At 41.0% G+C, this 27,803-nt stretch overlaps 1 protein-coding gene across 1 annotated transcript; it reads left to right on the top strand.

Annotated features, from left to right (window-relative positions):
* Nucleotides 1–567: 567 nt before the first annotated feature.
* skor2 (SKI family transcriptional corepressor 2) lies at nucleotides 568–25,894 on the top strand. The gene is made up of 8 exons (XM_042302798.1): nucleotides 568–909; nucleotides 2,158–4,069; nucleotides 7,516–7,579; nucleotides 7,746–7,811; nucleotides 9,806–9,970; nucleotides 11,780–11,847; nucleotides 18,060–18,119; nucleotides 25,239–25,894. The coding sequence occupies exons 2-7, from the start codon at nucleotides 2,246–2,248 to the stop codon at nucleotides 18,114–18,116; spliced, it is 2,244 nt and encodes a 747-aa protein (XP_042158732.1). The 5' UTR covers nucleotides 568–909; nucleotides 2,158–2,245; the 3' UTR covers nucleotides 18,117–18,119; nucleotides 25,239–25,894.
* The last annotated feature ends 1,909 nt before the right edge of the window (nucleotides 25,895–27,803 follow it).

Raw genomic sequence — 27,803 nt, 5'->3', positions numbered from 1 at the left:
AATTTCTTCCATGTATTTATGAAACAATGTTAATTTACCAGTCATTCACAGGCCTATTCAATGTTGTGATGACGGCCCATATATGACAAGTCGTACTGTAAATTGAAAACATATTTGGTAGCCTATAAAATCATTTTTCGCTGCCTTGGTAGAGAAACGTTTTGAAAGGCAAATGTGCTTAGGACAAATAAAATGCAATGTAGAATTACCTGAAGTCATATTGATTAAATGAGTTAGAATTGTTAGCCTATACGCGATTTAGGTTAACAAATTGTTTTAGCCTACTCCAGGTTATGTTTGAGTTACACAGCGCCATGAGTTCTGTGATGCAGGCCCGACACCGTGTAAAATAGGCCACAGAGGCATTTTAGTTAGTGACATCGACCTACTTATTGTTCATCTCGTTGTTGGTAAGCCTGCTACATATCTGCTGTTTGTGGATTTGTGAGTCAGAGTCCTCATTCAGATTGGAGGTGTACAGCCCGTCTTTAGCCCGGGGCCAGGCTCCTGCATTAGTCTCTTTAGAGTGTTGAGTGTCAGTTAGTGAAACGTCATTGGCTCCTGGCGGAAAGTATCGAGCTAAAAGAGGGGCAGAGCCACGCGCCAATCACTTCCCGTCCGACACCGCCTGCCTCTAGACACGCGCCTTGTCCTTTAAAGGGAATAAGCCAGAGCGCGCTGCGCACTTACTCATCACCGACTGGTAACTTTCTTTTATAGAACAACATATATTCTCTTCTTCTATATTATTTTATAGAACAACATATTATATCTTCTTCAATATTCGGAATTAATTTACTTCAGTTTTGTAAGGCACGTGGTTTTAATGTATCGGTTGTTTTGGGCGAGAGATAAGGGATGTCTTTATTTTCGTAACATTTGGATTTCTGTCATCACGCTATAGAGGAGGTAAGATATCCTATTCTGTCCACAGTGTAACAATTGAGGTTTGACGTGTATTATTGTGTTATTAGACTACATTATTATTTTTAATATTATTATAATTATTTGTATTATTATTATTATTATTATTATTGTGAGTAGGCCTGTTATTATTATGAGTCTTAATATTAGTTTTGTGGCTATCGGCATCAATGAGCAATAATTATTAGAATTGTGTTATGTTGAAAATTAATTCTGGTCTAAATCTGCTGAAAATCACTAGCATACCGAGCACATTTTGCGACATAATATAGAGCCTTTTATTTTAGAATATCTTGCACAGTAAAATACCTCGACCTTCTCCACTGCACATCTTCTGTCAGTAGGCTATCATGTCGTTGACGTGTATCTTTTCTAGGCCCTGCCGGGATGACCCTCACATGTCGGTTTGATCTACAGGTCAACCTGTATTTTGTCCTATAATGTTACGCGTGCCAAATTACATTATTATTCAGCAGAGTTCACACCAAGCCAGGTCATATATTAATATCATACATACTATTAATAATTGGTTCTATACTGCCTCTCAGAATGAGGTGTTATATAGCCTCCAGTGTTTTGACCAAATATTTGAAGTACAAAATATGTATTAACATCAACGAAATGGAAGTTCTGTTAAATTGCAATGATTTTTATTTTTAATTTCGCCATGTTCAGTTGCAATTCTATAACTTTTTATCAACATTGTACATTTGTGGGCTATCAACAAATGACCCCCAAAGTAAAATAACTATTGATCTTTTTTTTTACGAGTAAAGCCTAATGATTCTCTATAATTAGCCTCTATAATTCTCCCAGATGTGCATTTGTGCATTGTTGAAAACAGTTCGGCTGCTTCTTGTCTTCGATGCGACATCGTGTCTTTAAGCTTTAAAGTCGAATACGCAGCGGGCTCAGCGGGAGTTGCATATAACTTCCTCTGCAAAATGCGAGAAAATGTTGAACATTTGAAAGTTGAACATTTAGCGCCTACAATACAAACTTAATTGAATGTTTATAACAAAATAATATAAATAAGAAACATAATAAATCATATGTGGTATTGCTATTCAATCATCGTCAAGTTCTTCACCATTAGGCATATATTTTATTTTGATAATGATAATTTGATATAATTAAAATAGTAATAATAATCATTATATTTATTTTAACTGAAAATCTGTCTGACTGATGTGCAGTTTGAACTTAAATGTTAATGTGTGTGTGGTTTTCCAGCAGAGTATCATCCAGACAGACAGACTGACAGGAGGACTGACTCCACGGTAACACAACCTACTTCCTGGTTACCAACACCAGCGCTACCATGACCACCCCCCCCAGCTCGTTCCAGCAGGAGCCCCTGACCCCCCCCAGACCCCCCCACTCCTCCCTGAAGCCCAACCAGGTGGGTCAAGTGGTTCTGTATGGTGTACCCATCGTCTCCTTGGTGATCGACCATCAGGAGCGGTTGTGTCTGGCCCAGATCTCCAACACTTTGCTGAAGAACTACAGCTATAACGAGATCCACAACCGCCGCGTGGCGCTGGGTATCACCTGTGTTCAGTGCACCCCTGTCCAGCTGGAGATCCTGAGGCGAGCTGGTGCCATGCCCATCTCCTCCCGCCGCTGTGGCATGATCACCAAGCGAGAGGCGGAGCGGCTGTGTAAGTCCTTCCTGGGGGAGAACAACCCCCCCAAACTGCCTGACAACTTCGCCTTTGATGTGTCACACGAGTGTGCCTGGGGTAGTCGTGGTAACTTCATCCCAGCGCGCTACAACAGCAGCAGAGCCAAGTGCATCAAGTGTTCCTACTGCAGCATGTACTTCTCTCCTAACAAGTTCATCTTCCACTCTCACCGTACTCCTGAAGCCAAGTACACCCAGCCGGACGCTGCTAACTTCAACTCCTGGAGACGCCACCTGAAGCTGTCAGATAAAACCCCTCCTGATGACCTGGCGTTTGCCTGGGAGGACGTGAAGGCCATGTTTAATGGTGGCAGCAGGAAGCGGTGTCTACCCTCATCTCACTGCTCCGCCATGGGGCCGGGGAAGGTTGGGAACTCTGGTCTGCCCCACATGATGACCCCTGACCTGGTCCAGAAGAGGAGCCGCTTCGAGGAGGAGGAGGACCTGGATGGAAGCAGCCTGTCTCCCCATAAGAACCCTCGCAGCTACCCGGTGATCCCTGTGCCCAGTAAAGGGTTCGGCATGCTGCAGAAGTTCCCCCCTACCTCCCTGTTCCCCAACCCTTACTCCTTCCCAGCCTTCAGCCTCTGTCAGCAGAAGAAAGATGACAGTGAGGTGGCTGGAGGACAGAAGAACACTGGTCTGTCAGGTCTGCTGTGGCCCGGTCGTAAAGACACCTTCTACCCTCCGTTCTGCATGTTCTGGCCCCCTAGGGCCGCTGGGGGCCTCCCAGTGCCCACCTACCTGCAGCCACAGCCGTCCGTCAACACCCTATCGTCATTGGCCGAGAGCCCTTCCCTCAGGCAGGCCTTCCTCGACCTATCAGAGCCCTCACAGCCAAGGGCAGGGCCAGACATGAGGCCCACACCCAGGTCAGGCCTGTTTGACCCTGACTCCTCCCCCCTGACCTCTGACCTGCGCCCTGTGACCTCAGAGGGCTGGCTGAAGCTGCTGGACGTCCCGTCTCTCCAGGCCAGGAAAGCCTCCTACCACTCAGCCTTCCGACCCGTTGTCAAGGATGCAGAGAGCATCGCCAAGCTCCATGGAAACCTGGAGGAGTTTGGTTCGGATCGCCACCTGTCCCCCGCCACCAGCTGCAGCTACGCCTCTGAGAGCGGAGGAGAAGGGGAGGAAGAGGGAGAGGGAGGAGAGAGTGAGGAGGAAGGAGAGGTGGATGTGGAGACCAAGCAGGATGAAGAGGAAGAGGACAGCTTCAACAGACCAACCCCACCACAGACACACAGCAGCCTGCACCTCCGAGGGCTGACTGAAGGATCAGGACCATGGGAGAGAGGAGAGAAAGAGGCTGTCACCTTCCCCTGCAGCCCTGCAGATCACAGCCAGGACCAGAGCAGCAGTAGCCTGCCTGCCTCTCCTCCTGCTCCCCCTGCGAGCCTCACACTCTCTCTCCCCAGCCCCACACATACCCCGCTGCCACTGGAGGACCAGGCCTACAAAAATGTAAATATTCCCTTAAGGCACTTTAACTAATTATTATTTAATTGGCGCTGTAGGCTGGCTGATGTAATATGCATAAAGAGATTGATAGTGGCGTCTCCCTGAAGAAATGAAACATCCACAGTGCTCTGATCCCTGATAATAAGAACAGTCCGGTATTGTTTAATGGTCACATTATATCGGTTCTCTCCTTGTCACTTTCTGCCTGTTAGCCTTTCTAATCTGGAACCTGTCGACTCCACATTAACAAGGCTAAGGGAGTTGGTCCCCAACCAGGGGAAACAGTCCTGTTGTACTAATACAAGTGAGGAGACATTCACAGTCTAATAACAACACTAATGAAGAGACATTCACAGTCAAATAGTAACGTCAATGAGGGAGACATTCACAGTCTAATAACAACACCAATGAAGAGACATTCACAATCTAATAACAACACTAATGAGGGAGACATTCACAGTCAAATAGTAACGTCAATGAGGGAGACATTCACAGTCTAATAACAACACCAATGAGGGAGACATTCACAGTCTAATAACAACACTAATGAAGAGACATTCACAATCTAATAACAACACTAATGAGGGAGACATTCACAGTCAAATAGTAACGTCAATGAGGGAGACATTCACAGTCTAATAACAACACTAATGAGGGAGACATTCACAGTCAAATAGTAACATCAATGAGGGAGACATTCACAGTCTAATAACAACACTAATGAGGGAGACATTCACAATCTAATAACAACACTAATGAGGGAGACATTCACAATCTAATAACAACACTAATGAGGGAGACATTCACAGTCTAATAACAACACCAATGAGGGAGACATTCACAGTCTAATAACAACACAAATTAAGAGACATTCACAATCTAATAACAACACTAATGAGGGAGACATTCACAGTCTAATAACAACACTAATGAGGGAGACATTCACAGTCTAATGACAACACTAATGAAGGAGTCACAGTTTAATAACAACACTAATGAGGGAGACATTCACAGTCTAATAACAACACCAATGAGGGAGACATTCACAGTCTAATAACAACACTAATGAGGGAGACATTCACAGTCTAATAACAACACTAATGAGGGAGACATTCACAGTTTAATAACAACACTAATGAGGGAGACATTCACAGTCTAATGACAACACTAATGAAGGAGTCACAGTTTAATAACAACACTAATGAGGGAGACATACACAGTCTAATAACAACACGAATGAGGGAGACATTCACAGTCTAATAACAACACTAATGAAGGAGTCACAGTTTAATAACAACACTACTGAAGAGACATTCACAGTCAAATAGTAACGTCAATGAGGGAGACATTCACAGTCTAATAACAACACTAATGAGGGAGACATTCACAGTCAAATAGTAACGTCAATGAGGGAGACATTCACAGTCTAATAACAACACTAATGAGGGAGACATTCACAATCTAATAACAACACTAATGAGGGAGACATTCACAGTCTAATAACAACACTAATGAGGGAGACATTCACAGTCTAATAACAACACTAATGAGGGAGACATTCACAGTCTAATAACAACACTAATGAGGGAGACATTCACCGTTTAATAACAACACTAATGAGGGAGACATTCACAGTCTAATGAAAACACTAATGAAGGAGTCACAGTTTAATAACAACACTAATGAGGGAGACATTCACAGTCTAATAACAACACTAATGAGGGAGACATTCACAGTCTAATAACAACACTAATGAGGGAGACATTCACAGTCTAATAACAACACTAATGAGGGAGACATTCACAGTCAAATAGTAACGTCAATGAGGAAGACATTCACAGTTTAATAACAACACTAATGAGGGAGACATTCACAGTCTAATAACAACACTAATGAGGGAGACATTCACAGTCTAATAACAACACTAATGAGGGAGACATTCACAGTCTAATAACAACACTAATGAAGGAGTCACAGTTTAATAACAACACTAATGAGGGAGACATTCACAGTCTAATAACAACACTAATGAAGGAGTCACAGTTTAATAACAACACTACTGAAGAGACATTCACAGTCAAATAGTAACGTCAATGAGGGAGACATTCACAGTCTACTAACAACACTAATGAGGGAGACATTCACAGTCTAATAACAACACTAATGAAGGAGTCACAGTTTAATAACAACACTACTGAAGAGACATTCACAGTCTAATAACAACACTAATGAGGGAGACATTCACAGTCTAATAACAACACTAATGAAGGAGTCACAGTTTAATAACAACACTAATGAGGGAGACATTCACAGTCTAATAACAACACTAATGAAGGAGTCACTGTTTAATAACAACACTACTGAAGAGACATTCACAGTCTAATAGTAACTGTGATGAGAGAGACGGTCCTGCTGTATTGATGCTACAGGCTCAGTATGGGAGGGAAACACTTGGAATAGTAACACTACAGGCTTCCCATTGGATAATTACAATTCAGGCTTCCCATTGGTTAGTAACACTGCAGGCTTCCCATTGGATAGTAACACTACAGGATTCCCATTGGATAGTAACACTACAGGCTTCCCATTGGATAATTACAATTCAGGCTTCCCATTGGTTAGTAACACTGCAGGCTTCCCATTGGTTAGTAACACTGCAGGCTTCCCATTGGATAGTAACACGACAGGCTTCCCATTGGATAGTAACACTACAGGCTTCCCATTGGTTAGTAACACTGCAGGTTTCCCATTGGATAATTACAATGCAGGCTTCCCATTGGTTAGTAACACTACAGGCTTCCCATTAGATAATTACAATACAGGCTTCCCATTGGTTAGTAACACTACAGGCTTCCCATTGGTTAGTAACACTACAGGATTCCCATTGGATAGTAACACTACAGTATTCCCATTGGATAATTAAACTACAGGTTTCCCATTGGTTAGTAACACTACTGGCTTCCCATTGGATAGTAACACTACAGGATTCCCATTGGATAGTAACACAACAGGCTTCCCATTGGTTAGTAACACTACAGGCTTCCCATTGGTTAGTAACACTACAGGCTTCCCATTGGATAATTAAACTACAGGTTTCCCATTGGTTAGTAACACTACAGGCTTCCCATTGGATAATTACACTACAGGCTTCCCATTGGATAATTACACTACAGGGTTCCCATTGGATAGTAACACTACAGGCTTCCCGTTGGATAGTAACACTACAGGCTTATATTAAGAGTGTTGTTCATGATAGACAAAATTAGGCCAAAAGGAGAATTGTACCACTCCATTGACTCTTCAAGTCTGTGAAGGCCAGAAGCTATTCTAGTGTACACCAGCATTCTCTATCCCAGTACACCAGTGGTTCTATTGTGGGTAGCATTATTAGACTCCTTCTCGGTTTGATATGCACATGCTAAAACCTCTGTCTTTCTCTGTGTTCTCAGACTCATAAAAGCAGAGACCATGGACTGCCTGTTTACACAACCAAAGAAAACTCCAACATAGCTCGTGAGTAGCATTACCTCCTCATCTTATTGGTTTGAAGACATCGGTTCCTTTCTACCAGTTTTCTGTGTGCAGGTGACCAAATCAACTCTGTTCCCTTATAAACAGATGAATGAATGTCCTTCTGTTCTCCTCTTCCTCTCTCATTCTCCTCTTGATGAAAACAAAGAGCCCAGCAGTTTCTTTGTATCAGAGACAGACTCATCTGGCCCAGAGTACTGGAGAGAGACGGCAGGTAAAACCTCTACGATAATATCTAACTGTTTAATCAAGACAGATAAAACCTCTACTATAATATCTAATATCTAACTGTTTAATCAAGACAGATAAAACCTCTACTATAATATCTAACTGTTTAATCAAGACAGATAAAACCTCTACTATAATATCTAATATCTAACTGTTTAATCAAGACAGATAAAACCTCTACTACAATATCTAGCTGTTTAATCAAGACAGATAAACCTCCTCTGCAATATCTAACTTTTCTAACTGATTTATCAAGACAGATAAAACCATCACTATAATAGGACATTTATCTAGACAAGGAGAACAGCAGATTCATTCTCCTCTCACAGACCATACTGTAGGTTTACGGATTACTAGAGATACATAAATAGATGGAATAGCTGATAGACTGTGCAACGGAACATCGGCTGTTTCCAGTGTTCCAATGTGGTCCAGAATGTTTTGTAGATTGTGTTCTACAGGGGGCCATTACAGTTCTAGAATGTGTTCTACAGGGGGCCATTACAGTTCTAGAATGTGTTCTACAGGGAGCCATTACAGTTCAACAAGACAATCAGCTCAACACAGGGAAGGTGACAATCTCCATCTCAACAATATCAAACCCATATAATTGCCTTTTCCCTTGGCAAAACCTTTCATTACAAAGATCACATCTTATTGCCTTTTATATCTGTCACAGAGACATTAAAAGGGTTTTATGACATCTATGCCAACATTCTTATTATGTAGCCCATAATGATATCCTCACATAATGTAGAATTTATTTCAAAAAATTACACGAAACAAATTAAATGAGACCACCTTTGTCTGATTGCTAAACGTCTCCCTGGGCGATGGACGACGTGATTAGACGTTCTGATTCCAAAGACTCTCAGACTCTGTCTTAAGGAGAGGGCTGTTTCTTGGGAGAAAAATAATCTAATTTTCCATTTATGTAATGCAAACTGCCTTGGCTTTGACTATTCACGGTTAATTGACTGTCAAACGAGGTTGTTATCCTGAGGCACTGTCTGCTGATTTGCTTGTCAAATGAGACAGAGAGAGGAGAGGAGCGAGAGAGCGAGAGCAGACCGTTCCAAATGAGGGAAGTGTTGGGAGGCTTAAGGAGGCAAGACATGAAATGACTAGAGAGGGAAAGAGAGAGGGAGAGAGCGAGAGATGGAGAGAGGGGGAGATTATACATACAGAGAGGGAGAGAGCGAGGGGGAGATTATATACACAAATGTGCTGGATCGCTTCATTTAAGCCATTTGATTTGCCACATTGTCAGAATTCAGACACAAACACACAAGACATTTTCAGGTTCATAGATGAAGAAATCAGGCCATAATGGAAACGACACTAACATTGTAGAAGAGTGATAGAACAATATGGTTATCATGGTTACAGGACTACAGTAATACAAATCCACTGTTATAAAACGCAGCACGGCTACAGACACTATAGACTGCAGACAGAACAATAGGTTTTAAAGGCACCATAATAACAAAAATATTGTTTCAAGTGAATGATATTTCAAGCATTTTAGGGAAAGTATTTAATTAACGCATTCACCAAGTGGTTTAATGAGTTATTTACATGATCAAGTGTTTTCCATGTTTATTGATTGGTTTATAGCATAATGCAACAACATATTGTCTGATCGATATATTCAGTCAAATGAATAGCGGGCACGATTATAATGAGATTATTAGTGCAGTTTGACATTTAACATTTACAAACATGTGGTTCTATACGGAATGCAATGACCATTGAGAATGTAAATGACAGTAGTTCTCTGAGAACACAGTAGACAGGGCAATAGAAAATCAAAGCCTTCAAGGATCCAGACAGGTGGAAATATGCAGTTAGACTGACACCTACAGGCCAGTGGTTACATTGCAATCAGAGGACTACAGATTATTAGAGGGATAATATAACTCACTGTCCTATTGAGTGCTTGATTCATACTCAACATTTATTTTCTTTCCTCCTTTCCAGGTGATCAAACACAAGATGGAAGTTCCCCTGTTCCACTAAAGGAGGATGTTGAGAACATGGAGAAAGAAGAACTCCAGAAGGTTCTATTGGAACAGATCGATCTACGAAGACGACTAGAACAGGAGTTCCACGCTCTGAAGGGAAACTCCCCCTTCCCTGTGTTCCGTAGGTCTACCTCTCTGTCTCTACCCCTAACCCTTCATATCATAACCCTTCATACCCTAACCCTAACCCTTCATACTCTAACCCTTCATTCCCTAACCCTAACCCGAACCCCTCTTACCCTAACCCTTCATATCCTAACCCTTCATACTCTAACCCTTCATACCCTAACCCCTCATACCCTAACCCCTACCCTAACCCCAACCCTTCATACTCTAACCCTTCATACCCTAACCCTAACCCCAACCCCTCATACCCCAACCCTTCATATCCTAACCCTTCATACTCTAACCCTTCATACCCTAACCCCTCATACCCTAACCCCCTACCCTAACCCCAACCCTTCATACTCTAACCCTTCATACCCTAACCCTAACCCCAACCCCTCATACCCTAACCCTTCATATCCTAACCCTTCATATCCTAACCCTTCATACCCTAACCCTTCATATCCTAACCCTTCATACCCCAACCCTTCATACTCTAACCCTTCATACCCTAACCCTAACCCAAACCCCTCATATCCTAACCCTTCATACTCTAACCCTTCATAAACTAACCCCTCATACCCTAACCTCTCATACCCTCACCCTAACCCTTCATACTCTAATACTTCATACCCTAACCCTAACCCCAACCCATCATACCCTAACCCTTCATATCCTAACCCTTCATAACCTAACCCATTCATACCCTAACCCTAACCCTTCATACACTAACCCTTCATACCCTAACCCAAACCCCAACCCATCATACCCTAACCCTTCATATCCTAACCCTTCATACCCTAACCCTAACCCTTCATACTCTAACCCTTTATATCCTAACCCCTCATACCCTAAACCCTCATACACAAATCCCTAACCCCTCATACCCTAACCCTATCCCCTCATACCCTAACACTTCATACTCTAACCCTTTATATCCTAACCCTCCTTACCCTAACCCTTCATACTCTAACCCTTCATACTCTAACCCTTCATACCCTAACCCCTCATACCCTAACCCTAACCCTTCATACCCTAACCCTAACCCCAACATCTCATACACTAACCCTTCATATCCTAACCCGTCATACCCTAACCCTTCATACCCTAACAATAACCCTTCATACTCTAACCCTTCATACCCTAACCCAAACCCCAACCCCTCATACCCTAACCCTTTATATCCTAACCTTTCATATCCTAACCCTTCATACCCTAACCCTTCATAACCTAACCCTATCCCTTCATACTCTAACCCTTCATACCCTAACCCAAACCCCAACCCCTCATATCCTAACCCTAACCCCTCATACTTTAACCCTTTATATCGTAACCTCCTCATACCCTAACGCCTCATACCCTAACCCTAACCCCTCATACCCTAACCCCTCATACCCTAACCCTAACCCCTCATACCTTAACCCCTCATACCATAACCCCTCATCCCCTAACCCTAACCCCTCATACCCTAACCCCTCATACCCTAACCCTAACCCCACATACCCTAACCCTTCATACCCTAACCTCTCATACTCTAACCCTAACCCCTCATACCCTAACTCCTCACACCCTAACCCTAACCCCTCATACCCTAACCCCTCATACTCTAACCCTAACCCTAACCCTAACCCATCATACCCTAACCCCTCACACCCTAACCCTAACAGCTCACACCCTAACCCCTCATACCCTAATCCCTCACACCCTAACCCCTCACACCCTGACTGTTACCCTTAACACCCTAACCTTATTCCATGAATCCCAAATAATTTCCTCATTATCTGGGAGTGTAATTGTGAACTGAATGTGTTTTTATCCATCCCAGATCATTTCCAGGACCAGATGAAGCGAGAACTATCGTACAGAGAGGAGATGGTGCAGCAGCTACAGATGGTCAGATCACCTACTACTATACCATAACATTTATTCTACACTGTCTGACCCTAACCCCTACTACACTGTTACTCTGTCTGACCCTAACCCCTACTACACTGTCTGACCCTAACCCCTACTACACTGTTACAATGTCTGACCCTAACCCCTACTACACTGTCTGACCCTAACCCCTACTACACTGTCTGACCCTAACCCCTACTACACTGTCTGACGCTAACCCCTACTATACTGTCTGACCCTAACCTCAACTACACTGTTTGACTCTAACCCCTACTACACTGTTACACTGTCTGACCCTAACCCTTACTACACTGTCTGACCCAAACCCCTACTACACTGTCTGACCCTAACCCCTACTATACTGTCTGACCCTAACCCCCACTACACTGTCTGACCCTAACCCCAACTACACTGTCTGACCCTAACCCCTACTACACTGTCTGACCCTAACCCCTACTACACTGTCTGACCCTAACCCCTACTACACTGTTACACTGTCTGACCCTAACCCCAACTACACTGTCTGACCCTAACCCCTACTACACTGTCTAACCCTAACCCCAACTATACTGTCTGACCCTAACCCCTACTATACTGTCTGACCCTAACCCCCACTACACTGTCTGACCCTATCCCCAACTACACTGTCTGACCCTATCCCCAACTACACTGTCTGACCCTAACCCCTACTACACTGTCTGACCCTAACCCCTACTACACTGTCTAACCCTAACCCCTACTACACTATCTGACCCTAACCCCTACTACACTGTCTTACCCTAACCCCTACTACAATGTCTGACCCGAACCCCTACTATACTGTCTGACCCTAACCCCACTACACTGTCTGACCCTATCCCCAACTACACTGTCTGACCCTATCCCCAACTACACTGTCTGACCCTAACCCCTACTACAATGTCTGACCCTAACCCCAACTACACTGTCTGACCCTAACCCCTACTACACTGTCTGACCCTAACCCTACTACACTATCTGACCCTAACCCCTACTACAATGTCTGACCCGAACCCCTACTATACTGTCTGACCCTAACCCCCACTACACTGTCTGACCCTATCCCCAACTACACTGTCTGACCCTATCCCCAACTACACTGTCTGACCCTAACCCCTACTACACTGTCTGACCCTAACCCCTACTACACTGTCTAACCCTAACCCCTACTACACTATCTGACCCTAACCCCTACTACACTGTCTTACCCTAACCCCTACTACAATGTCTGACCCGAACCCCTACTATACTGTCTGACCCTAACCCCCACTACACTGTCTGACCCTATCCCCAACTACACTGTCTGACCCTATCCCCAACTACACTGTCTGACCCTAACCCCTACTACAATGTCTGACCCTAACCCCAACTACACTGTCTGACCCTAACCCCTACTACACTGTTACACTGTCTGACCCTAACCCCTACTATACTGTCTGACAGTGAGGAGTAAAATGCTAGGAACTGCTGTTATGTGATTATTCGTTTTTTGAACTTGGTAGTTTCTATTAATTTTCAAAATATGATATTATTATACTTTCAATACTTTCAATACTATGCTATTTGATGAAAACATTTCAATATATCAAAAATCCCATTCTGATTAATCCTATTCTGATCAAGCCTATTCTGATTAAGCCTTTTCTGATTAATCCTATTCTGATTAATCCTATTCTGATTAATCCTATTCTGATTTATCCTATTCGGATTAATCCTATTCTGATTAAACCTATTCTGATTAATCCTATTCTGATTAAGCCTATTCTGATTAATCTTATTCTGATTAACCTGTTAGTGATTAACCTGTTTAGCGGGATTGATTTGACAACATCCAGTGAAATTGCAGAGCGCCAAATTCAAACTACAGAAATATCAATTCAAGATTCACAAAAATATAAATCTAATACATCACAACAAAGTTTAACATCTTGTTAATCCAGCCCCAGTGTCAGATTTCAAAAAGGCTTTACGGCGAAAGCAGACCATGCGATTATCTGAGGACAGCGCCCCGCATACAAACACATGAAAATAATTTTCAACCAGGCAGATGGCAACACAAAAGTCAGAAATAATGATAAATAATAAATGCCTTACCTTTGAAGATCTTCTTCGTTTTGCAATCCCAAATGTCTCAGTGACACAATGAATGGTCGTTTTGTTCAATAAATTCCTTCTTTATATCCCCAAAATGTGAATTTATTTGGCTCGTTTGATTCAGAAATGCATCGGTTCCAACTCCCCCAACATGACTACAAAGTATCTAATAAGTTACCTGTAAACTTGGTCCAAACATTTCAAACAACGTTGCTAATCCAACCTCAGTATCCTAAAATGTAAATAATTTATCAAAATTATGACAGGATAAACTGTTTCCAATACCGGATAAAAACCATGTGAAGTACGTTCCAGTCCACCTGGAGTGACACTTACAAAGAACAGCCATACTTCTTAATTTCTCAAAAGAAAAACATTGAACAATTTCTAAAGACTGTTGACATCTAGTGGAAGCCATAGGAACTGCAAGCAGGTTCCTAATAATCAGGGCTTCCCATAGAAAACCATTGGGAAATACTATGACCTTAATTATTTTTTCCCTGGATGGTTTGTCCTCTGGGTTTCACCTGTCAAATCAGTTATGTTATACTCACAGACATTATTTTAACAGTTGTAGAAACTTTAGAGTGTTTTTTATCCAAATCTACTTATATGCATATCCTAGGTTCTGGGCCTGAGTCGCAGGCAGTTTACTTTGCGCAAACTTTTCATCCGGATGTGAAAATACTGCACCCTATCCCTAAGAAGTGTTTAATACTTTTCTGATTGTCCCATCCTGTATTTCATTGTATTTAAAACATATATCAAACAAGCATCTGACATGCCTTTCAAGGCTAGGAAGTTCATTTGTAGCAGTAGTCAATGAGATGAACAGTTGAACATATTGGCATCAGTCACACTCTGCATCTGCTTGTCAGTTACACAGTACCAGTCAAATGTTTGCACACACCTACTCATTTAAGGGGTTTTCTTTATTTTTTCCATTTTCTACATTGTAGAATAATAGTTAAGACATTAAAACTATGAAATAACACATATGGAATCATGTAGTAACCAAAAAAGTGTTAAACAAATAAAAAAATGGTTTATATTTTAGATTCTTCAAAGTAGCCACCCTTTGCCTTGATGACATCTTTGCACACTCTTGGCATTCTCTCAACCAGCTTCACCTGGTATGATTTTCCAACAGTCTTGAAGGAGTATTCTGAGCACTGCTTTTCCTTCACTCTGTGGTTCAATTAATCCCAAACCATCTCGATTGGGTTGAGGTCGGGTGGTTGTGGAGGCCAGGTCATTTGATGCAGCACTCCATCACTCTCTGTTATTTCATAGTTTTGATGTCTTCACTTTTTTTCTACAATGAATAAAATACTAAAAATAAAGAAAAACCCTAAAATGACTATGTGTGTCCAAACTTTTGACTGGTACGTATATAGCTGTTTATATCCTGCTCTCCAATTACATATAGCTGTGTTCTCCAGTTATATATAGCTGTGTTCTCCAGTTATATATAGCTGTGTTTTCCAGTTATATATAGCTGTGTTCTCCAGTTATATATAGCTGTATTCTCCAGTTATATATAGCTGTGTTCTCCAGTTATATATAGCTGTGTTCTCCAGTTATATATAGCAGTGTTCTCCAGTTATATATAGCTGTGTTCACCAGTTATATATAGCTGTGTTCTCCAGTTATATATAGCTGTGTTCTCCAGTTATATATAGCTGTGTTCTCCATTTATATATAGCTGTGTTCTCCAGTTATATATAGCTGTGTTCTCTAGTTATATATAGCTGTGTTCTCCATTTATATATAGCTGTGTTCTCCAGTTATATATAGCTGTGTTCTCCAGTTATATATAGCTGTGTTCTCTAGTTATATATAGCTGTGTTCTCCATTTATATATAGCTGTGTTCTCCAGTTATATATAGCTGTGTTCTCTAGTTATGTATAGCTGTGTTCACCAGTTATATATAGCTGTGTTCTCCATTTATATATAGCTGTGTTCTCCAGTTATATATAGCTGTGTTCTCTAGTTATATATAGCTGTGTTCTCCATTTATATATAGCTGTGTTCTCCAGTTATATATGGATGTGTTCTCCAGTTATATATAGCTGTGTTCTCCAGTTATATATAGCTGTGTTCTCCAGTTATATATAGCTGTGTTCTCCAGTTATATATAGCTGTGTTCTCCAGTTATACAGTGCCTTGCGAAAGTATTCGGCCCCCTTGAACTTTGCGACCTTTTGCCACATTACAGGCTTCAAACATAAAGATATAAAACTGTGTTTTTTTGTGAAGAATCAACAACAAGTGGGACACAATCATGAAGTGGAACGACATTTATTGGATATTTCAAACTTTTTTAACAAATCAAAAACTGAAAAATTGGGCTTGCAAAATTATTCAGCCCCCTTAAGTTAATACTTTGTAGCGCCACCTTTTGCTGCGATTACAGCTGTAAGTCGCTTGGGGTATGTCTCTATCAGTTTTGCACATCGAGAGACTGAAATTTTTTCCCATTCCTCCTTGCAAAACAGCTCGAGCTCAGTGAGGTTGGATGGAGAGCATTTGTGAACAGCAGTTTTCAGTTCTTTCCACAGATTCTCGATTGGATTCAGGTCTGGACTTTGACTTGGCCATTCTAACACCTGGATATGTTTATTTTTGAACCATTCCATTGTAGATTTTGCTTTATGTTTTGGATCATTGTCTTGTTGGAAGACAAATCTCCATCCCAGTCTCAGGTCTTTTGCAGACTCCATCAGGTTTTCTTCCAGAATGGTCCTGTATTTGGCTCCATCCATCTTCCCATCAATTTTAACCATCTTCCCTGTCCCTGCTGAAGAAAAGCAGGCCCAAACCATGATGCTGCCACCACCATGTTTGACAGTGGGGATGGTGTGTTCAGGGTGATGAGCTGTGTTGCTTTTACGCCAAACATAACGTTTTGCATTGTTGCCAAAAAGTTCAATTTTGGTTTCATCTGACCAGAGCACCTTCTTCCACATGTTTGGTGTGTCTCCCAGGTGGCTTGTGGCAAACTTTAAACGACACTTTTTTATGGATATCTTTAAGAAAAGGCTTTCTTCTTGCCACTCTTCCATAAAGGCCAGATTTGTGCAATATACGACTGATTGTTGTCCTATGGACAGAGACTCCCACCTCAGCTGTAGATCTCTGCAGTTCATCCAGAGTGATCATGGGCCTCTTGGCTGCATCTCTGATCAGTCTTCTCCTTGTATGAGCTGAAAGTTTAGAGGGACGGCCAGGTCTTGGTAGATTTGCAGTGGTCTGATACTCCTTCCATTTCAATATTATCGCTTGCACAGTGCTCCTTGGGATGTTTAAAGCTTGGGAAATCTTTTTGTATCCAAATCCGGCTTTAAACTTCTTCACAACAGTATCTCGGACCTGCCTGGTGTGTTCCTTGTTCTTCATGACGCTCTCTGCGCTTTTAACGGACCTCTGAGACTATCACAGTGCAGGTGCATTTATACAGAGACTTGAATACACACAGGTGGATTGTATTTATCATCATTAGTCATTTAGGTCAACATTGGATCATTCAGAGATCCTCACTGAACTTCTGGAGAGAGTTTGCTGCACTGAAAGTAAAGGGGCTGAATAATTTTGCACGCCCAATTTTTCAGTTTTTGATTTGTTAAAAAAGTTTGAAATATCCAATAAATGTCGTTCCACTTCATGATTGTGTCCCACTTGTTGTTGATTCTTCACAAAAAAATACAGTTTTATATCTTTATGTTTGAAGCCTGAAATGTGGCAAAAGGTCGCAAAGTTCAAGGGGGCCGAATACTTTCGCAAGGCATTGTATATAGCTGTGTTCTCCAGTTATATATAGCTGTGTTCGTGTTTAGTCTGTAATGATGTATCTGACTCAGAGGAGGAGCTGATGGTTCTGTCTATAGTTTACATTCTGTAATGATAGATCTGAACACCCTTAAGTATGAGGTTGTGTTATGAGTATCTAACCCTAGAGTGAAGGGAGGTTCAGAACAATCAATTTATATTTGTTTGCAAATCAAATGCGCTAAATAAATGTCAATGACTGCATAACAAGGTATATCTACACTGTAAGTACACTGGACTAATGTTATTTTTCTACCTTGTTCTTCAGATGCCAAACATCATCCGGAAAGAAAAGATCACATCACATGTTAACAAAAAGAGCTAAATTGTAAGTACCTTCTTGATGGTTTTAGAACATTCAGTGTTTTGTGATGGCGATGGAAAATATGTTGTTGTGGGGGAGTTTAAAATAGGGGGGAGGGTTCTAAGCTGACGTGGACTTGTTTTAAGATGGTCATACTAAGGATAATTTTGCTATTTGATTTACAATTTTAGGACCCATAAGAATAAAATAATATATATACAAATGATTTAAAATAAATATTGAATTTGGCCTTTACAAAAATAGCCCAGAGAATAGCATAGAATAACACAGTTAAAACATAAGTCATAATGAACAAGGTTTTGAAGTGTCTGTCCTAAATATAGGATATCTAAAAAAAAACTCAGCTATATATGTATACAGTTAAAGTCGGATGTTTACATACACTTAGGTTGGAGTCATTAAAACTCATTTTTCAACCACTCCACAAATTTATTGTTAACAAACTATAGTTTTGGCAAGTCGGTTCGGACATCTACTTTGTGCATGACATTGTTTACAGACAGATTATTTCACTCATAATTCACAGTATCACAATTCCAGTGGGTCAGAAGTTTGCATACACTAAGTTAACTGTGCCTTGGAACAGCTTGGAAACAACTTGGAAAATAAACAGCTTGGAAAATTCCAGAAAATGATGTCATGGCTTCTGATAGGCTAATTGAAACCATTTGAGTCAAGTAGAGGTGTACCTGTGGATGTTTTTCAAGGCCTACCTTCAAACTCAGTGCCTCTTTGCTTGACATCATGGGAAAATCAAAAGAAATCAGCCAAGACCTCAGAAAAAATTGTAGACCTCCACAAGTCTGGTTCATCCTTGGGAACAATTTATAAATGCCTGAAGGTACCACGTTCATCTGTACAAACAATAGTATGCAAGTATAAACACCATGGGACCACGAAGCCGTCATACCGGTAGGGAAGGAGACCCCATTTTCTCCTAGAGTTGAACATAATTTGGTGTGAAAAGTGCACATCAATCCAAAAGAACAACAGCAAAGGACCTTGTGAAGATGCTGGAGGAAACAGGTACAAAAGTATCTATATCCACAGTAAAACAAGTCCTATATCGACATAACCTGAAAGGCCGCTCAGCAAGGAAGAAGCCACTGCTCCAAAACCAACATAAAAAAGCCAGACTACAGTTTGCAACTGCACATAGAGACAAAGATTGTACTTTTTGGAGAAATGACCTTTGGTCTGATGAAACAAAAATAGAACTGTTTGGCCATAATGACCATCGTTATGTTTGGAGGAAAAAGGCGGCGGCCTGCAGGCCGAAGAACACCATCCCAACTGTGAAGCACGGGGGGGGGCAGCATCATGTTGTGGGGGTGCTTTGCTGGAGGAGGGACTAGTGCACTGCACAAAATAGATGGCATCATGAGAAGGACAATTATGTGGATATATTGAAGCAACATCTCAAGACATCAGTCAGGAAGTTAAAGATTGGTCGCAAATGGGTCTTCCAAATGGACATTGACCCCAAGTGTACTTTTTGTGGCAAAATGGCTTAAGGACAACAAAGTCAAGGTATTGGAGTGGCCATCACAAAGCCCTGACCTCAATCCTATGGAAAAAGTGTGAGCAGAACTGAAAAAGCATGTGCGAGCAAGGAGGCCTACAAACCTGACTTCGTTACACCAGCTCTGTCAGGAGGAATGGGCCAAAATTCACCCAACTTATTGTGGGAAGCTTGTGGAAGGCTACCCAAAATGTCTGACCCAAGTTAAACTATTTAAAGGCAATGCCTTCAAATACTAATTGAGTGTATGTAAACTTCTGACCCACTGGGAATGTGATGAACGGAATAAAAGCTAAAATAAATAATTCTCTCTACTATTATTCCGACATTTCACATTCTTAACATAAAGTGGTGATCCTAACTGACCTAAAACAGGGAATTTTTACTTGGATTAAATGTCAGGAATTGTGAAAAACTGAGTTTAAATGTACTTGGCTAAGGTGTATGTAACCTTCCTACTTCAACTGTATATTTTGGTTGTTGTTTTTTTAACACATATTTAACGCGTTTTTGGGTAGGCACAAAACTACCTTCATACATCCATTCATTTTTTAAACCGTTACTGGTTATCTTCAGACGGGTCTAGTGACAGCGATTTCCGGCTGTAGTTCTGCTACCTTTCACCGCAGATGCGGAAGTGCAACATGACATGACGTAGGTGGATGCGGTCGATTGAGACGAACCGGTGCGTTCAAAAAGTATCCACACCCCTTGACTTTTTCCACATTTTATTGTGCTGGTTTTAATTGTTCTTTTTTGGTCAACTTTCTACACAAAATACACTAATGTCAAAGTGGAAGAAATATGCTAACATTTGTAAATCATTTATGAAAAATTAAACACTAATATATTTTGATTAGATAGCCAATACATGAAGCACGGGGGTTGAGGGACGAGGTCACATGTTGTATTGTCAAACATCTTCACATCCTTTTTTTGTCCTTTTTCATAGTTGTCTGTTTTAGTATTGAGCCAATACATGTTACAATCATTTTGGCAGCAATTACAACTGTGAGTCTTTCTGGGTAAGTCTCTAAGAGCTTTGCACATCTGGAATGTGCAACATTTGCCCATAATTTTTAAAAAACATTCTTCAAACTCTGTCAAATTGATTGTTGCTCATTGCTAGACAACCATTTTCAGGTCTTGCCATAGATTTCCAAGCAGATTTAAGTCAAAACTGTATCTCGGCCCCTCAGAAACACTGACTTCTTGGTAAGAAACTCCAGTGCAGATTTGGCCTTGTATTTTAGATTACTGTCCTGCTGAAAGGTAAACTTGTCTCCCAGTGTCTGGTGGAAAGCAGACAGAACCAGGTTTTCCTTTAGGATATTGCCTGTGCTTATTGCCATTACATTTATTTTTTATCCTGAAAAACTCCCTAGTCCTTGCAAATGACAAGCATACCCATAACATTATGCAGCCACCACTATGCATGAAAATATGGAGACTGGTACTCATGGATGTGATTTGCCCCAAACATAGCAATTGTATTCAGGACAGAACGTGTATTGCTTTGCCACATGTTTTTTGCATTATTACTTTAGTGCCTTGTTGCAAACAGGATTCATGTTCTGGAATATTTTTTATTCTGTACAGGCTTCCTTCCTTTCACTCTGTCAATTAGGTTAGTATTGTGGAGTAACTACAATGTTGTTGATCCATCCTCAGTTTTCTCCTATCACAGCCATTCAACTCTGTAACTGTTTTAAAGTCACCATTGGCCTCATGATGAAATCCCTGAGCGGTTTCCTTCCTCTCTGGCAACTGAGTTAGAAAGGACGCCTGTATCTTTGTAGTGACTGGGTGTATTGATACACCATCCAATGTGTAATTAATAACTTCACCATGCTCAAAGGGATATTCAACGTCAGATTTTTTTTACCCATCTACCAATAGGTGCCCTTCTTTGCAAGACTTTGAAAACCTCCCTGGTCTTTGTGTTTGAATCTGTGTTTGAAATTCACAGCTCAACTGAGGGACCTGACAGGAAATTGTATGTGTGGGGTCCAGAGATGTGGTAGTCATTCAGGAAATCATGTTAAACACTATTATTGCCCAAAGAGTCCATGCAACGTGTTATTTTACTTGTTAAGGACATGTTTACTCCTGAACTTATTTAGGCTTGCCATAACAAAGGGCTTCAATACTTATTGACTCGACATTTCAGATTTTAATGTTTCATTCATTTGTAAAAATGTTGAAAAACATAACTCAAAGTTGGCTATTTTGGGGTATTATCTGTAGGCCAGGGACAAAAAAAATCCATTTTAAACTCAATTGCATTTTAAATTCATGCTGTAACACAACACAATGTGGAAGAAGTCAAAGGGTGTGAATAGTTTCTGAATGCACTGTAGACACTGGGGTCTGAAAAGATTAACACCCTTGATAAAGATGAGCACATATTACTGTGTAAAATAAATAATTTGCAACCTTTTACCTTAGAGGCTGCTGCCCTGTATACAAAGACTTGGAATCACTGGCCACTTTAATAACGGAACACTAGTCAATTTAATAATGTTTAAGTAATGTTTACATACTGCTTTACTCATCTCATATGTATATACTCTATTATATTATACTGTATTTTAGTCAATGCCACTTTGACATTGCTCGATCTAATATAAACACATTTCTTAATTCAATGTTTTTACTTTTAGATTTGTGTGTATTGTTGTGAATTGTGAGGTACTACTGCACTGTTGGATCTAGGAACACAAGCATTTAGTTAGATACTACTGCACTGTTGGAGCTAGGAACACAAGCATTTAGTTAGATACTACTGCACTGTTGGAGCTAGGAACACAAGCATTTAGTTAGATACTACTGCACTGTTGGAGCTAGAAACACAATCATTTAGTTAGATATTACTGTACTGTTGGAGCTAGGAACACAAGCATTTAGTTAGATACTACTGCACTGTTGGAGCTAGGAACACAAGCATTTAGTTAGATACTACTGCACTGTTGGAGCTAGGAACACAAGCATTTAGTTAGATATTACTGTACTGTTGGAGCTAGAAACACAAGCATTTAGTTAGATATTACTGTACTGTTGGAGCTAGGAACACAAGCATTTAGTTAGATATTACTGTACTGTTGGAGCTGGGAACACAAGCATTTAGTTAGATACTACTGTACTGTTGGAGCTAGGAACACAAGCATTTAGTTAGATACTACTGCACTGTTGGAGCTAGGAACACAAGCATTTAGTTAGATATTACTGCACTGTTGGAGCTAGGAACACAAGCATTTAGTTAGATACTACTGCACTGTTGGAGCTAGGAACACAAGCATTTAGTTAGCTACTACTGTACTGTTGGAGCTAGGAACACAAGCATTTAGTTAGATATTACTGTACTGTTGGAGCTAGGAACACAAGCATTTAGTTAGATATTACTGCACTGTTGGAGCTAGAAACACAAGCATTTAGTTAGATACTACTGCACTGTTGGAGCTAGAAACACAAGCATTTAGTTAGATACTACTGCACTGTTGGAGCTAGGAACACAAGCATTTAGTTATATACGGCTGCACCGTTGGAGCTAGGAACACAAGCATTTAGTTAGATACTACTGCACTGTTGGAGCTAGGAACACAAGCATTTAGTTAGATACTACTGCACTGTTGGAGCTAGAAACACAAGCATTTAGTTAGATATTACTGTACTGTTGGAGCTAGGAACACAAGCATTTAGTTAGATACTACTGTACTGTTGGAGCTAGGAACACAAGCATTTAGTTAGATACTACTGCACTGTTGGAGCTAGGAACACAAGCATTTAGTTAGATACTACTGCACTGTTGGAGCTAGAAACACAATCATTTAGTTAGATATTACTGTACTGTTGGAGCTAGGAACACAAGCATTTAGTTAGATACTACTGTACTGTTGGAGCTAGGAACACAAACATTTAGTTAGATACTACTGTACTGTTGGAGCTAGGAACACAAGCATTTAGTTAGATACTACTGCACTGTTGGAGCTAGGAACACAAGCATTTAGTTAGATACGGCTGCACTGTTGGAGCTAGGAACACAAGCATTTAGTTAGATACTACTGTACTGTTGGAGCTAGGAACACAAGCATTTAGTTAGATACTACTGTACTGTTGGAGCTAGGAACACAAGCATTTAGTTAGATACTACTGTACTGTTGGAGCTAGGAACACAAGCATTTAGTTAGATACTACTGTACTGTTGGAGCTAGAAACACAAGCATTTAGTTAGATATTACTGTACTGTTGGAGCTAGGAACACAAGCATTTAGTTAGATATTACTGCACTGTTGGAGCTAGAAACACAAGCATTTAGTTAGATACTACTGCACTGTTGGAGCTAGAAACACAAGCATTTAGTTAGATACTACTGCACTGTTGGAGCTAGGAACACAAGCATTTAGTTATATACGGCTGCACCGTTGGAGCTAGGAACACAAGCATTTAGTTAGATACTACTGCACTGTTGGAGCTAGGAACACAAGCATTTAGTTAGATACTACTGCACTGTTGGAGCTAGAAACACAAGCATTTAGTTAGATATTACTGTACTGTTGGAGCTAGGAACACAAGCATTTAGTTAGATACTACTGTACTGTTGGAGCTAGGAACACAAGCATTTAGTTAGATACTACTGCACTGTTGGAGCTAGGAACACAAGCATTTAGTTAGATACTACTGCACTGTTGGAGCTAGAAACACAATCATTTAGTTAGATATTACTGTACTGTTGGAGCTAGGAACACAAGCATTTAGTTAGATACTACTGTACTGTTGGAGCTAGGAACACAAACATTTAGTTAGATACTACTGTACTGTTGGAGCTAGGAACACAAGCATTTAGTTAGATACTACTGCACTGTTGGAGCTAGGAACACAAGCATTTAGTTAGATACGGCTGCACTGTTGGAGCTAGGAACACAAGCATTTAGTTAGATACTACTGTACTGTTGGAGCTAGAAACACAAGCATTTAGTTAGATACTACTGCACTGTTGGAGCTAGGAACACAAGCATTTAGTTAGATACGACTGCACTGTTGGAGCTAGGAACACAAGCATTTAGTTAGATACTACTGTACTGTTGGAGCTAGGAACACAAGCATTTAGTTAGATACTACTGTACTGTTGGAGCTAGGAACACAAGCATTTAGTTAGATACTACTGTACTGTTGGAGCTAGGAACACAAGCATTTAGTTAGATACTACTGTACTGTTGGAGCTAGAAACACAAGCATTTCTCTACACCCGCAATAACATCTGCTAAATATGTGTATGTGACCAGTAACATTTTATTTGAATTCAAATTCTAAACTATATTTTATGCTCAAAAAGGTGTATTGTATTTATTATACTTTTATTATATTATATTTGATTATATATTAATACAATTGCTCAGAAAAATATAATTATTTTAACAAGTAATATTTTTTTCTCCCAAAAGGTAGGGGTCAAATTATTGACACCCCTGTTTTCAATACCTTTCAATACCTCACCTGACCACGTCAATCATTTTCGACCCCACTGTATGTAATATAATATAGTAAACAAGATACACATGGTATAATATGATAGTCATGATGTCATAACTTTGACTCACCAGGGAACTTGGAAGTCCTGAACCATCTGGGCAAGAACCTGAGGTCCTATGAACCTTAGGAGTGAAATGGAGGTGGAGTGAAACCAACTAAAACAGACAACTATGAAAAAGGACAAAAAAAAGGACGTGAAGATGTTTGACAATACAACATGTGACCTCGTCCCCCAACCAATCCTTGACAGTCTCTGACATGGACCATGGAGGAAACAAATAAAGACTTTGTCTACTACTCTGACGCCAGGTCCAAAACTAGAACAATATTAAATACTACTGCAGTGAATTACTACAGCAGACAGCCTGTCCACCTGTATATATTCCACCTGCCGTCCCAGGATACACACAGAACCAATCAGCTATGAAGGACTCAGATCTTTGTTGGTGTTCCAATACAATGATTGAACTCTTTTCATCACAATGTATCTATATGTGTTTGTTTATCTGATCTGATTAAATGATTGATTACATTACTATGATCCTGATCATGACATGTCACATGTTAAAGAAGGATGTGAAGTACATAAACAGAGAACAGTAGAAACAGCCCCTCACCCCTCCTAGTTAAGAACATATCATGGATCAATTGTCATGAATACAAAATCTATAATGTTATTATTACAAACTGTTCATGTATTTAAATATGTCATTGTTGTTTCTATACTATTTATGTGGATAAATAAAAAGTCTATACAAGAATTAAACAAAGTACTGTGGATTCCTAATTACTACTTTGGTGTTTGGTGGTTAGGGTTAGGGTAAAGGTTAGGGTTAGGGTTGGGTTAGGTTAGGGTTGGGTTAGGGTTGGGTTAGGGTCGAGTTAGGGTTGGGTTAGGGTTAGGGTTAGGTTAGGGTAAGGTTAGGGTTAGGTCAAATCAAATCAAATCAAATGTATTTATATAGCCCTTACATCAGCTGATATCTCAAAGTGCTGTACAGAAACCCAGCCTAAAACCCCAAACAGCAAGCAATGCAGGTGTAGAAGCACGGTGGCTAGGAAAAACTCCCTAGAAAGGCCAAAACCTAGGAAGAAACCTAGAGAGGAACCAGGCTATGTGGGGTGGCCAGTCCTCTTCTGGCTGTGCCGGGTAGAGATTATAACAGAACATGGCCAAGATGTTCAAATGTTCATAAATGACCAGCATGGTCGTATAATAATAAGGCAGAACAGTTGAAACTGGAGCAGCAGCACGGTCAGGTGGACTGGGGACAACAAGGAGTCATCATGTCAGGTAGTCCTGGGGCATGGTCCTAGGGCTCAGGTCCTCTGAGAGAGAGAAAGAAAGAGAGAAGGAGAGAATTAGAGAACACACACTTAGATTCACACAGGACACCGAATAGGACAGGAGAAGTACTCCAGATATAACAAACTGACCCTAGCCCCCCGACACATAAACTACTGCAGCATAAATACTGGAGGCTGAGACAGGAGGGGTCAGGAGACACTGTGGCCCCATCCGAGGGTTGGGTTAGGGTTAGGTTAGGGTTGGGTTAGGGTCGGGTTAGGGTTGGGTTAGGTTAGGATAAGGTTAGGTTAGAGTTAGGTTAGGGTTATGTTTGGTTAGGGTTAGGGTAAGGGCTAGGTTAGGTTAGGTTAGGTTAGGGTTAGGTTAGTTTAGGTTAGGGTTAGGTTAGGGTTAGTCTTAGGGTTAGGTTAGGGTAAGGTTAGGTTAGGGTTAGGTTAGGGAAGGTTAGGTTAGGGTTAGTCTTAGGGTTAGGTTAGGGTAAGGTTAGGTTAGGGTTAGGTTAGGGAAGGTTAGGTTAGGGTTAGGTTTGGGTTGGGTTAGGGTAAGGGCTAGGTTAGGTTAGGTTAGGTTAGGGTTAGGTTAGTTTAGGTTAGGGTTAGGTTAGGGTTAGTCTTAGGGTTAGGTTAGGGTAAGGTTAGGTTAGGGTTAGGTTAGGGAAGGTTAGGTTAGGGTTAGGTTTGGGTTAGGTTAGGGTTAGGTTAGGGTTGGGTTAGGTTCGGGTTAGGGTTGGGTTAGGTTTGGTTAGGGTTAGCGTTAGGGCTAGGTTAGGTTAGGTTAGGGTTAGGGTTAGGTCAGGTTAGGGTTGGGTTAGAGTTGGATAAGGGTTAGGGTTAGGGTTGGGTTAGGGTTGGGTAAGGGTTAGGCTAGGGTTAGGGTAAGGGCTAGGTTAGGTTAGGTTAGGTTAGGGTTAGTGTTAGGGTTAGGGTGGGGTAGGGTTGGGTAAGGGCTAGGTTAGGGCTAGGTTAGGGTTAGGTTAGGGGCTAGGTTAGGGTTAGGTTAGGGTTGGATTGGGTTAGGGTTAGGGTTGGGTTAGGGTAAGGGCTAGGTTAGGTTAGGGTTGGATTGGGTTAGGGTTAGGGTTGGGTTAGGGTAAGGGCTAGGTTAGGTTAGGGTTAGGTTTGGGTTAAATCAAATCAAATCAAATCAAATTTATTGATATAGCCCTTCGTACATCAGCTGATATCTCAAAGTGCTGTACAGAAACCCAGCCTAAAACCCCAAACAGCAAGCAATGCAGGTGTAGAAGCAGGGTGGCTAGGAAAAACTCCCTAGAAATGCCAAAACCTAGGAAGAAACCTAGAGAGGAACCAGGCTATGTGGGGTGGCC

The sequence above is a fragment of the Oncorhynchus tshawytscha genome, linkage group LG20 (assembly GCF_018296145.1).
Source record: "Oncorhynchus tshawytscha isolate Ot180627B linkage group LG20, Otsh_v2.0, whole genome shotgun sequence".
Taxonomy (NCBI): Eukaryota; Metazoa; Chordata; class Actinopteri; order Salmoniformes; family Salmonidae; genus Oncorhynchus; species Oncorhynchus tshawytscha.
Note: the sequence above shows the minus strand (reverse complement) of the source record. Positions and strands in the feature narration are given on the sequence as shown.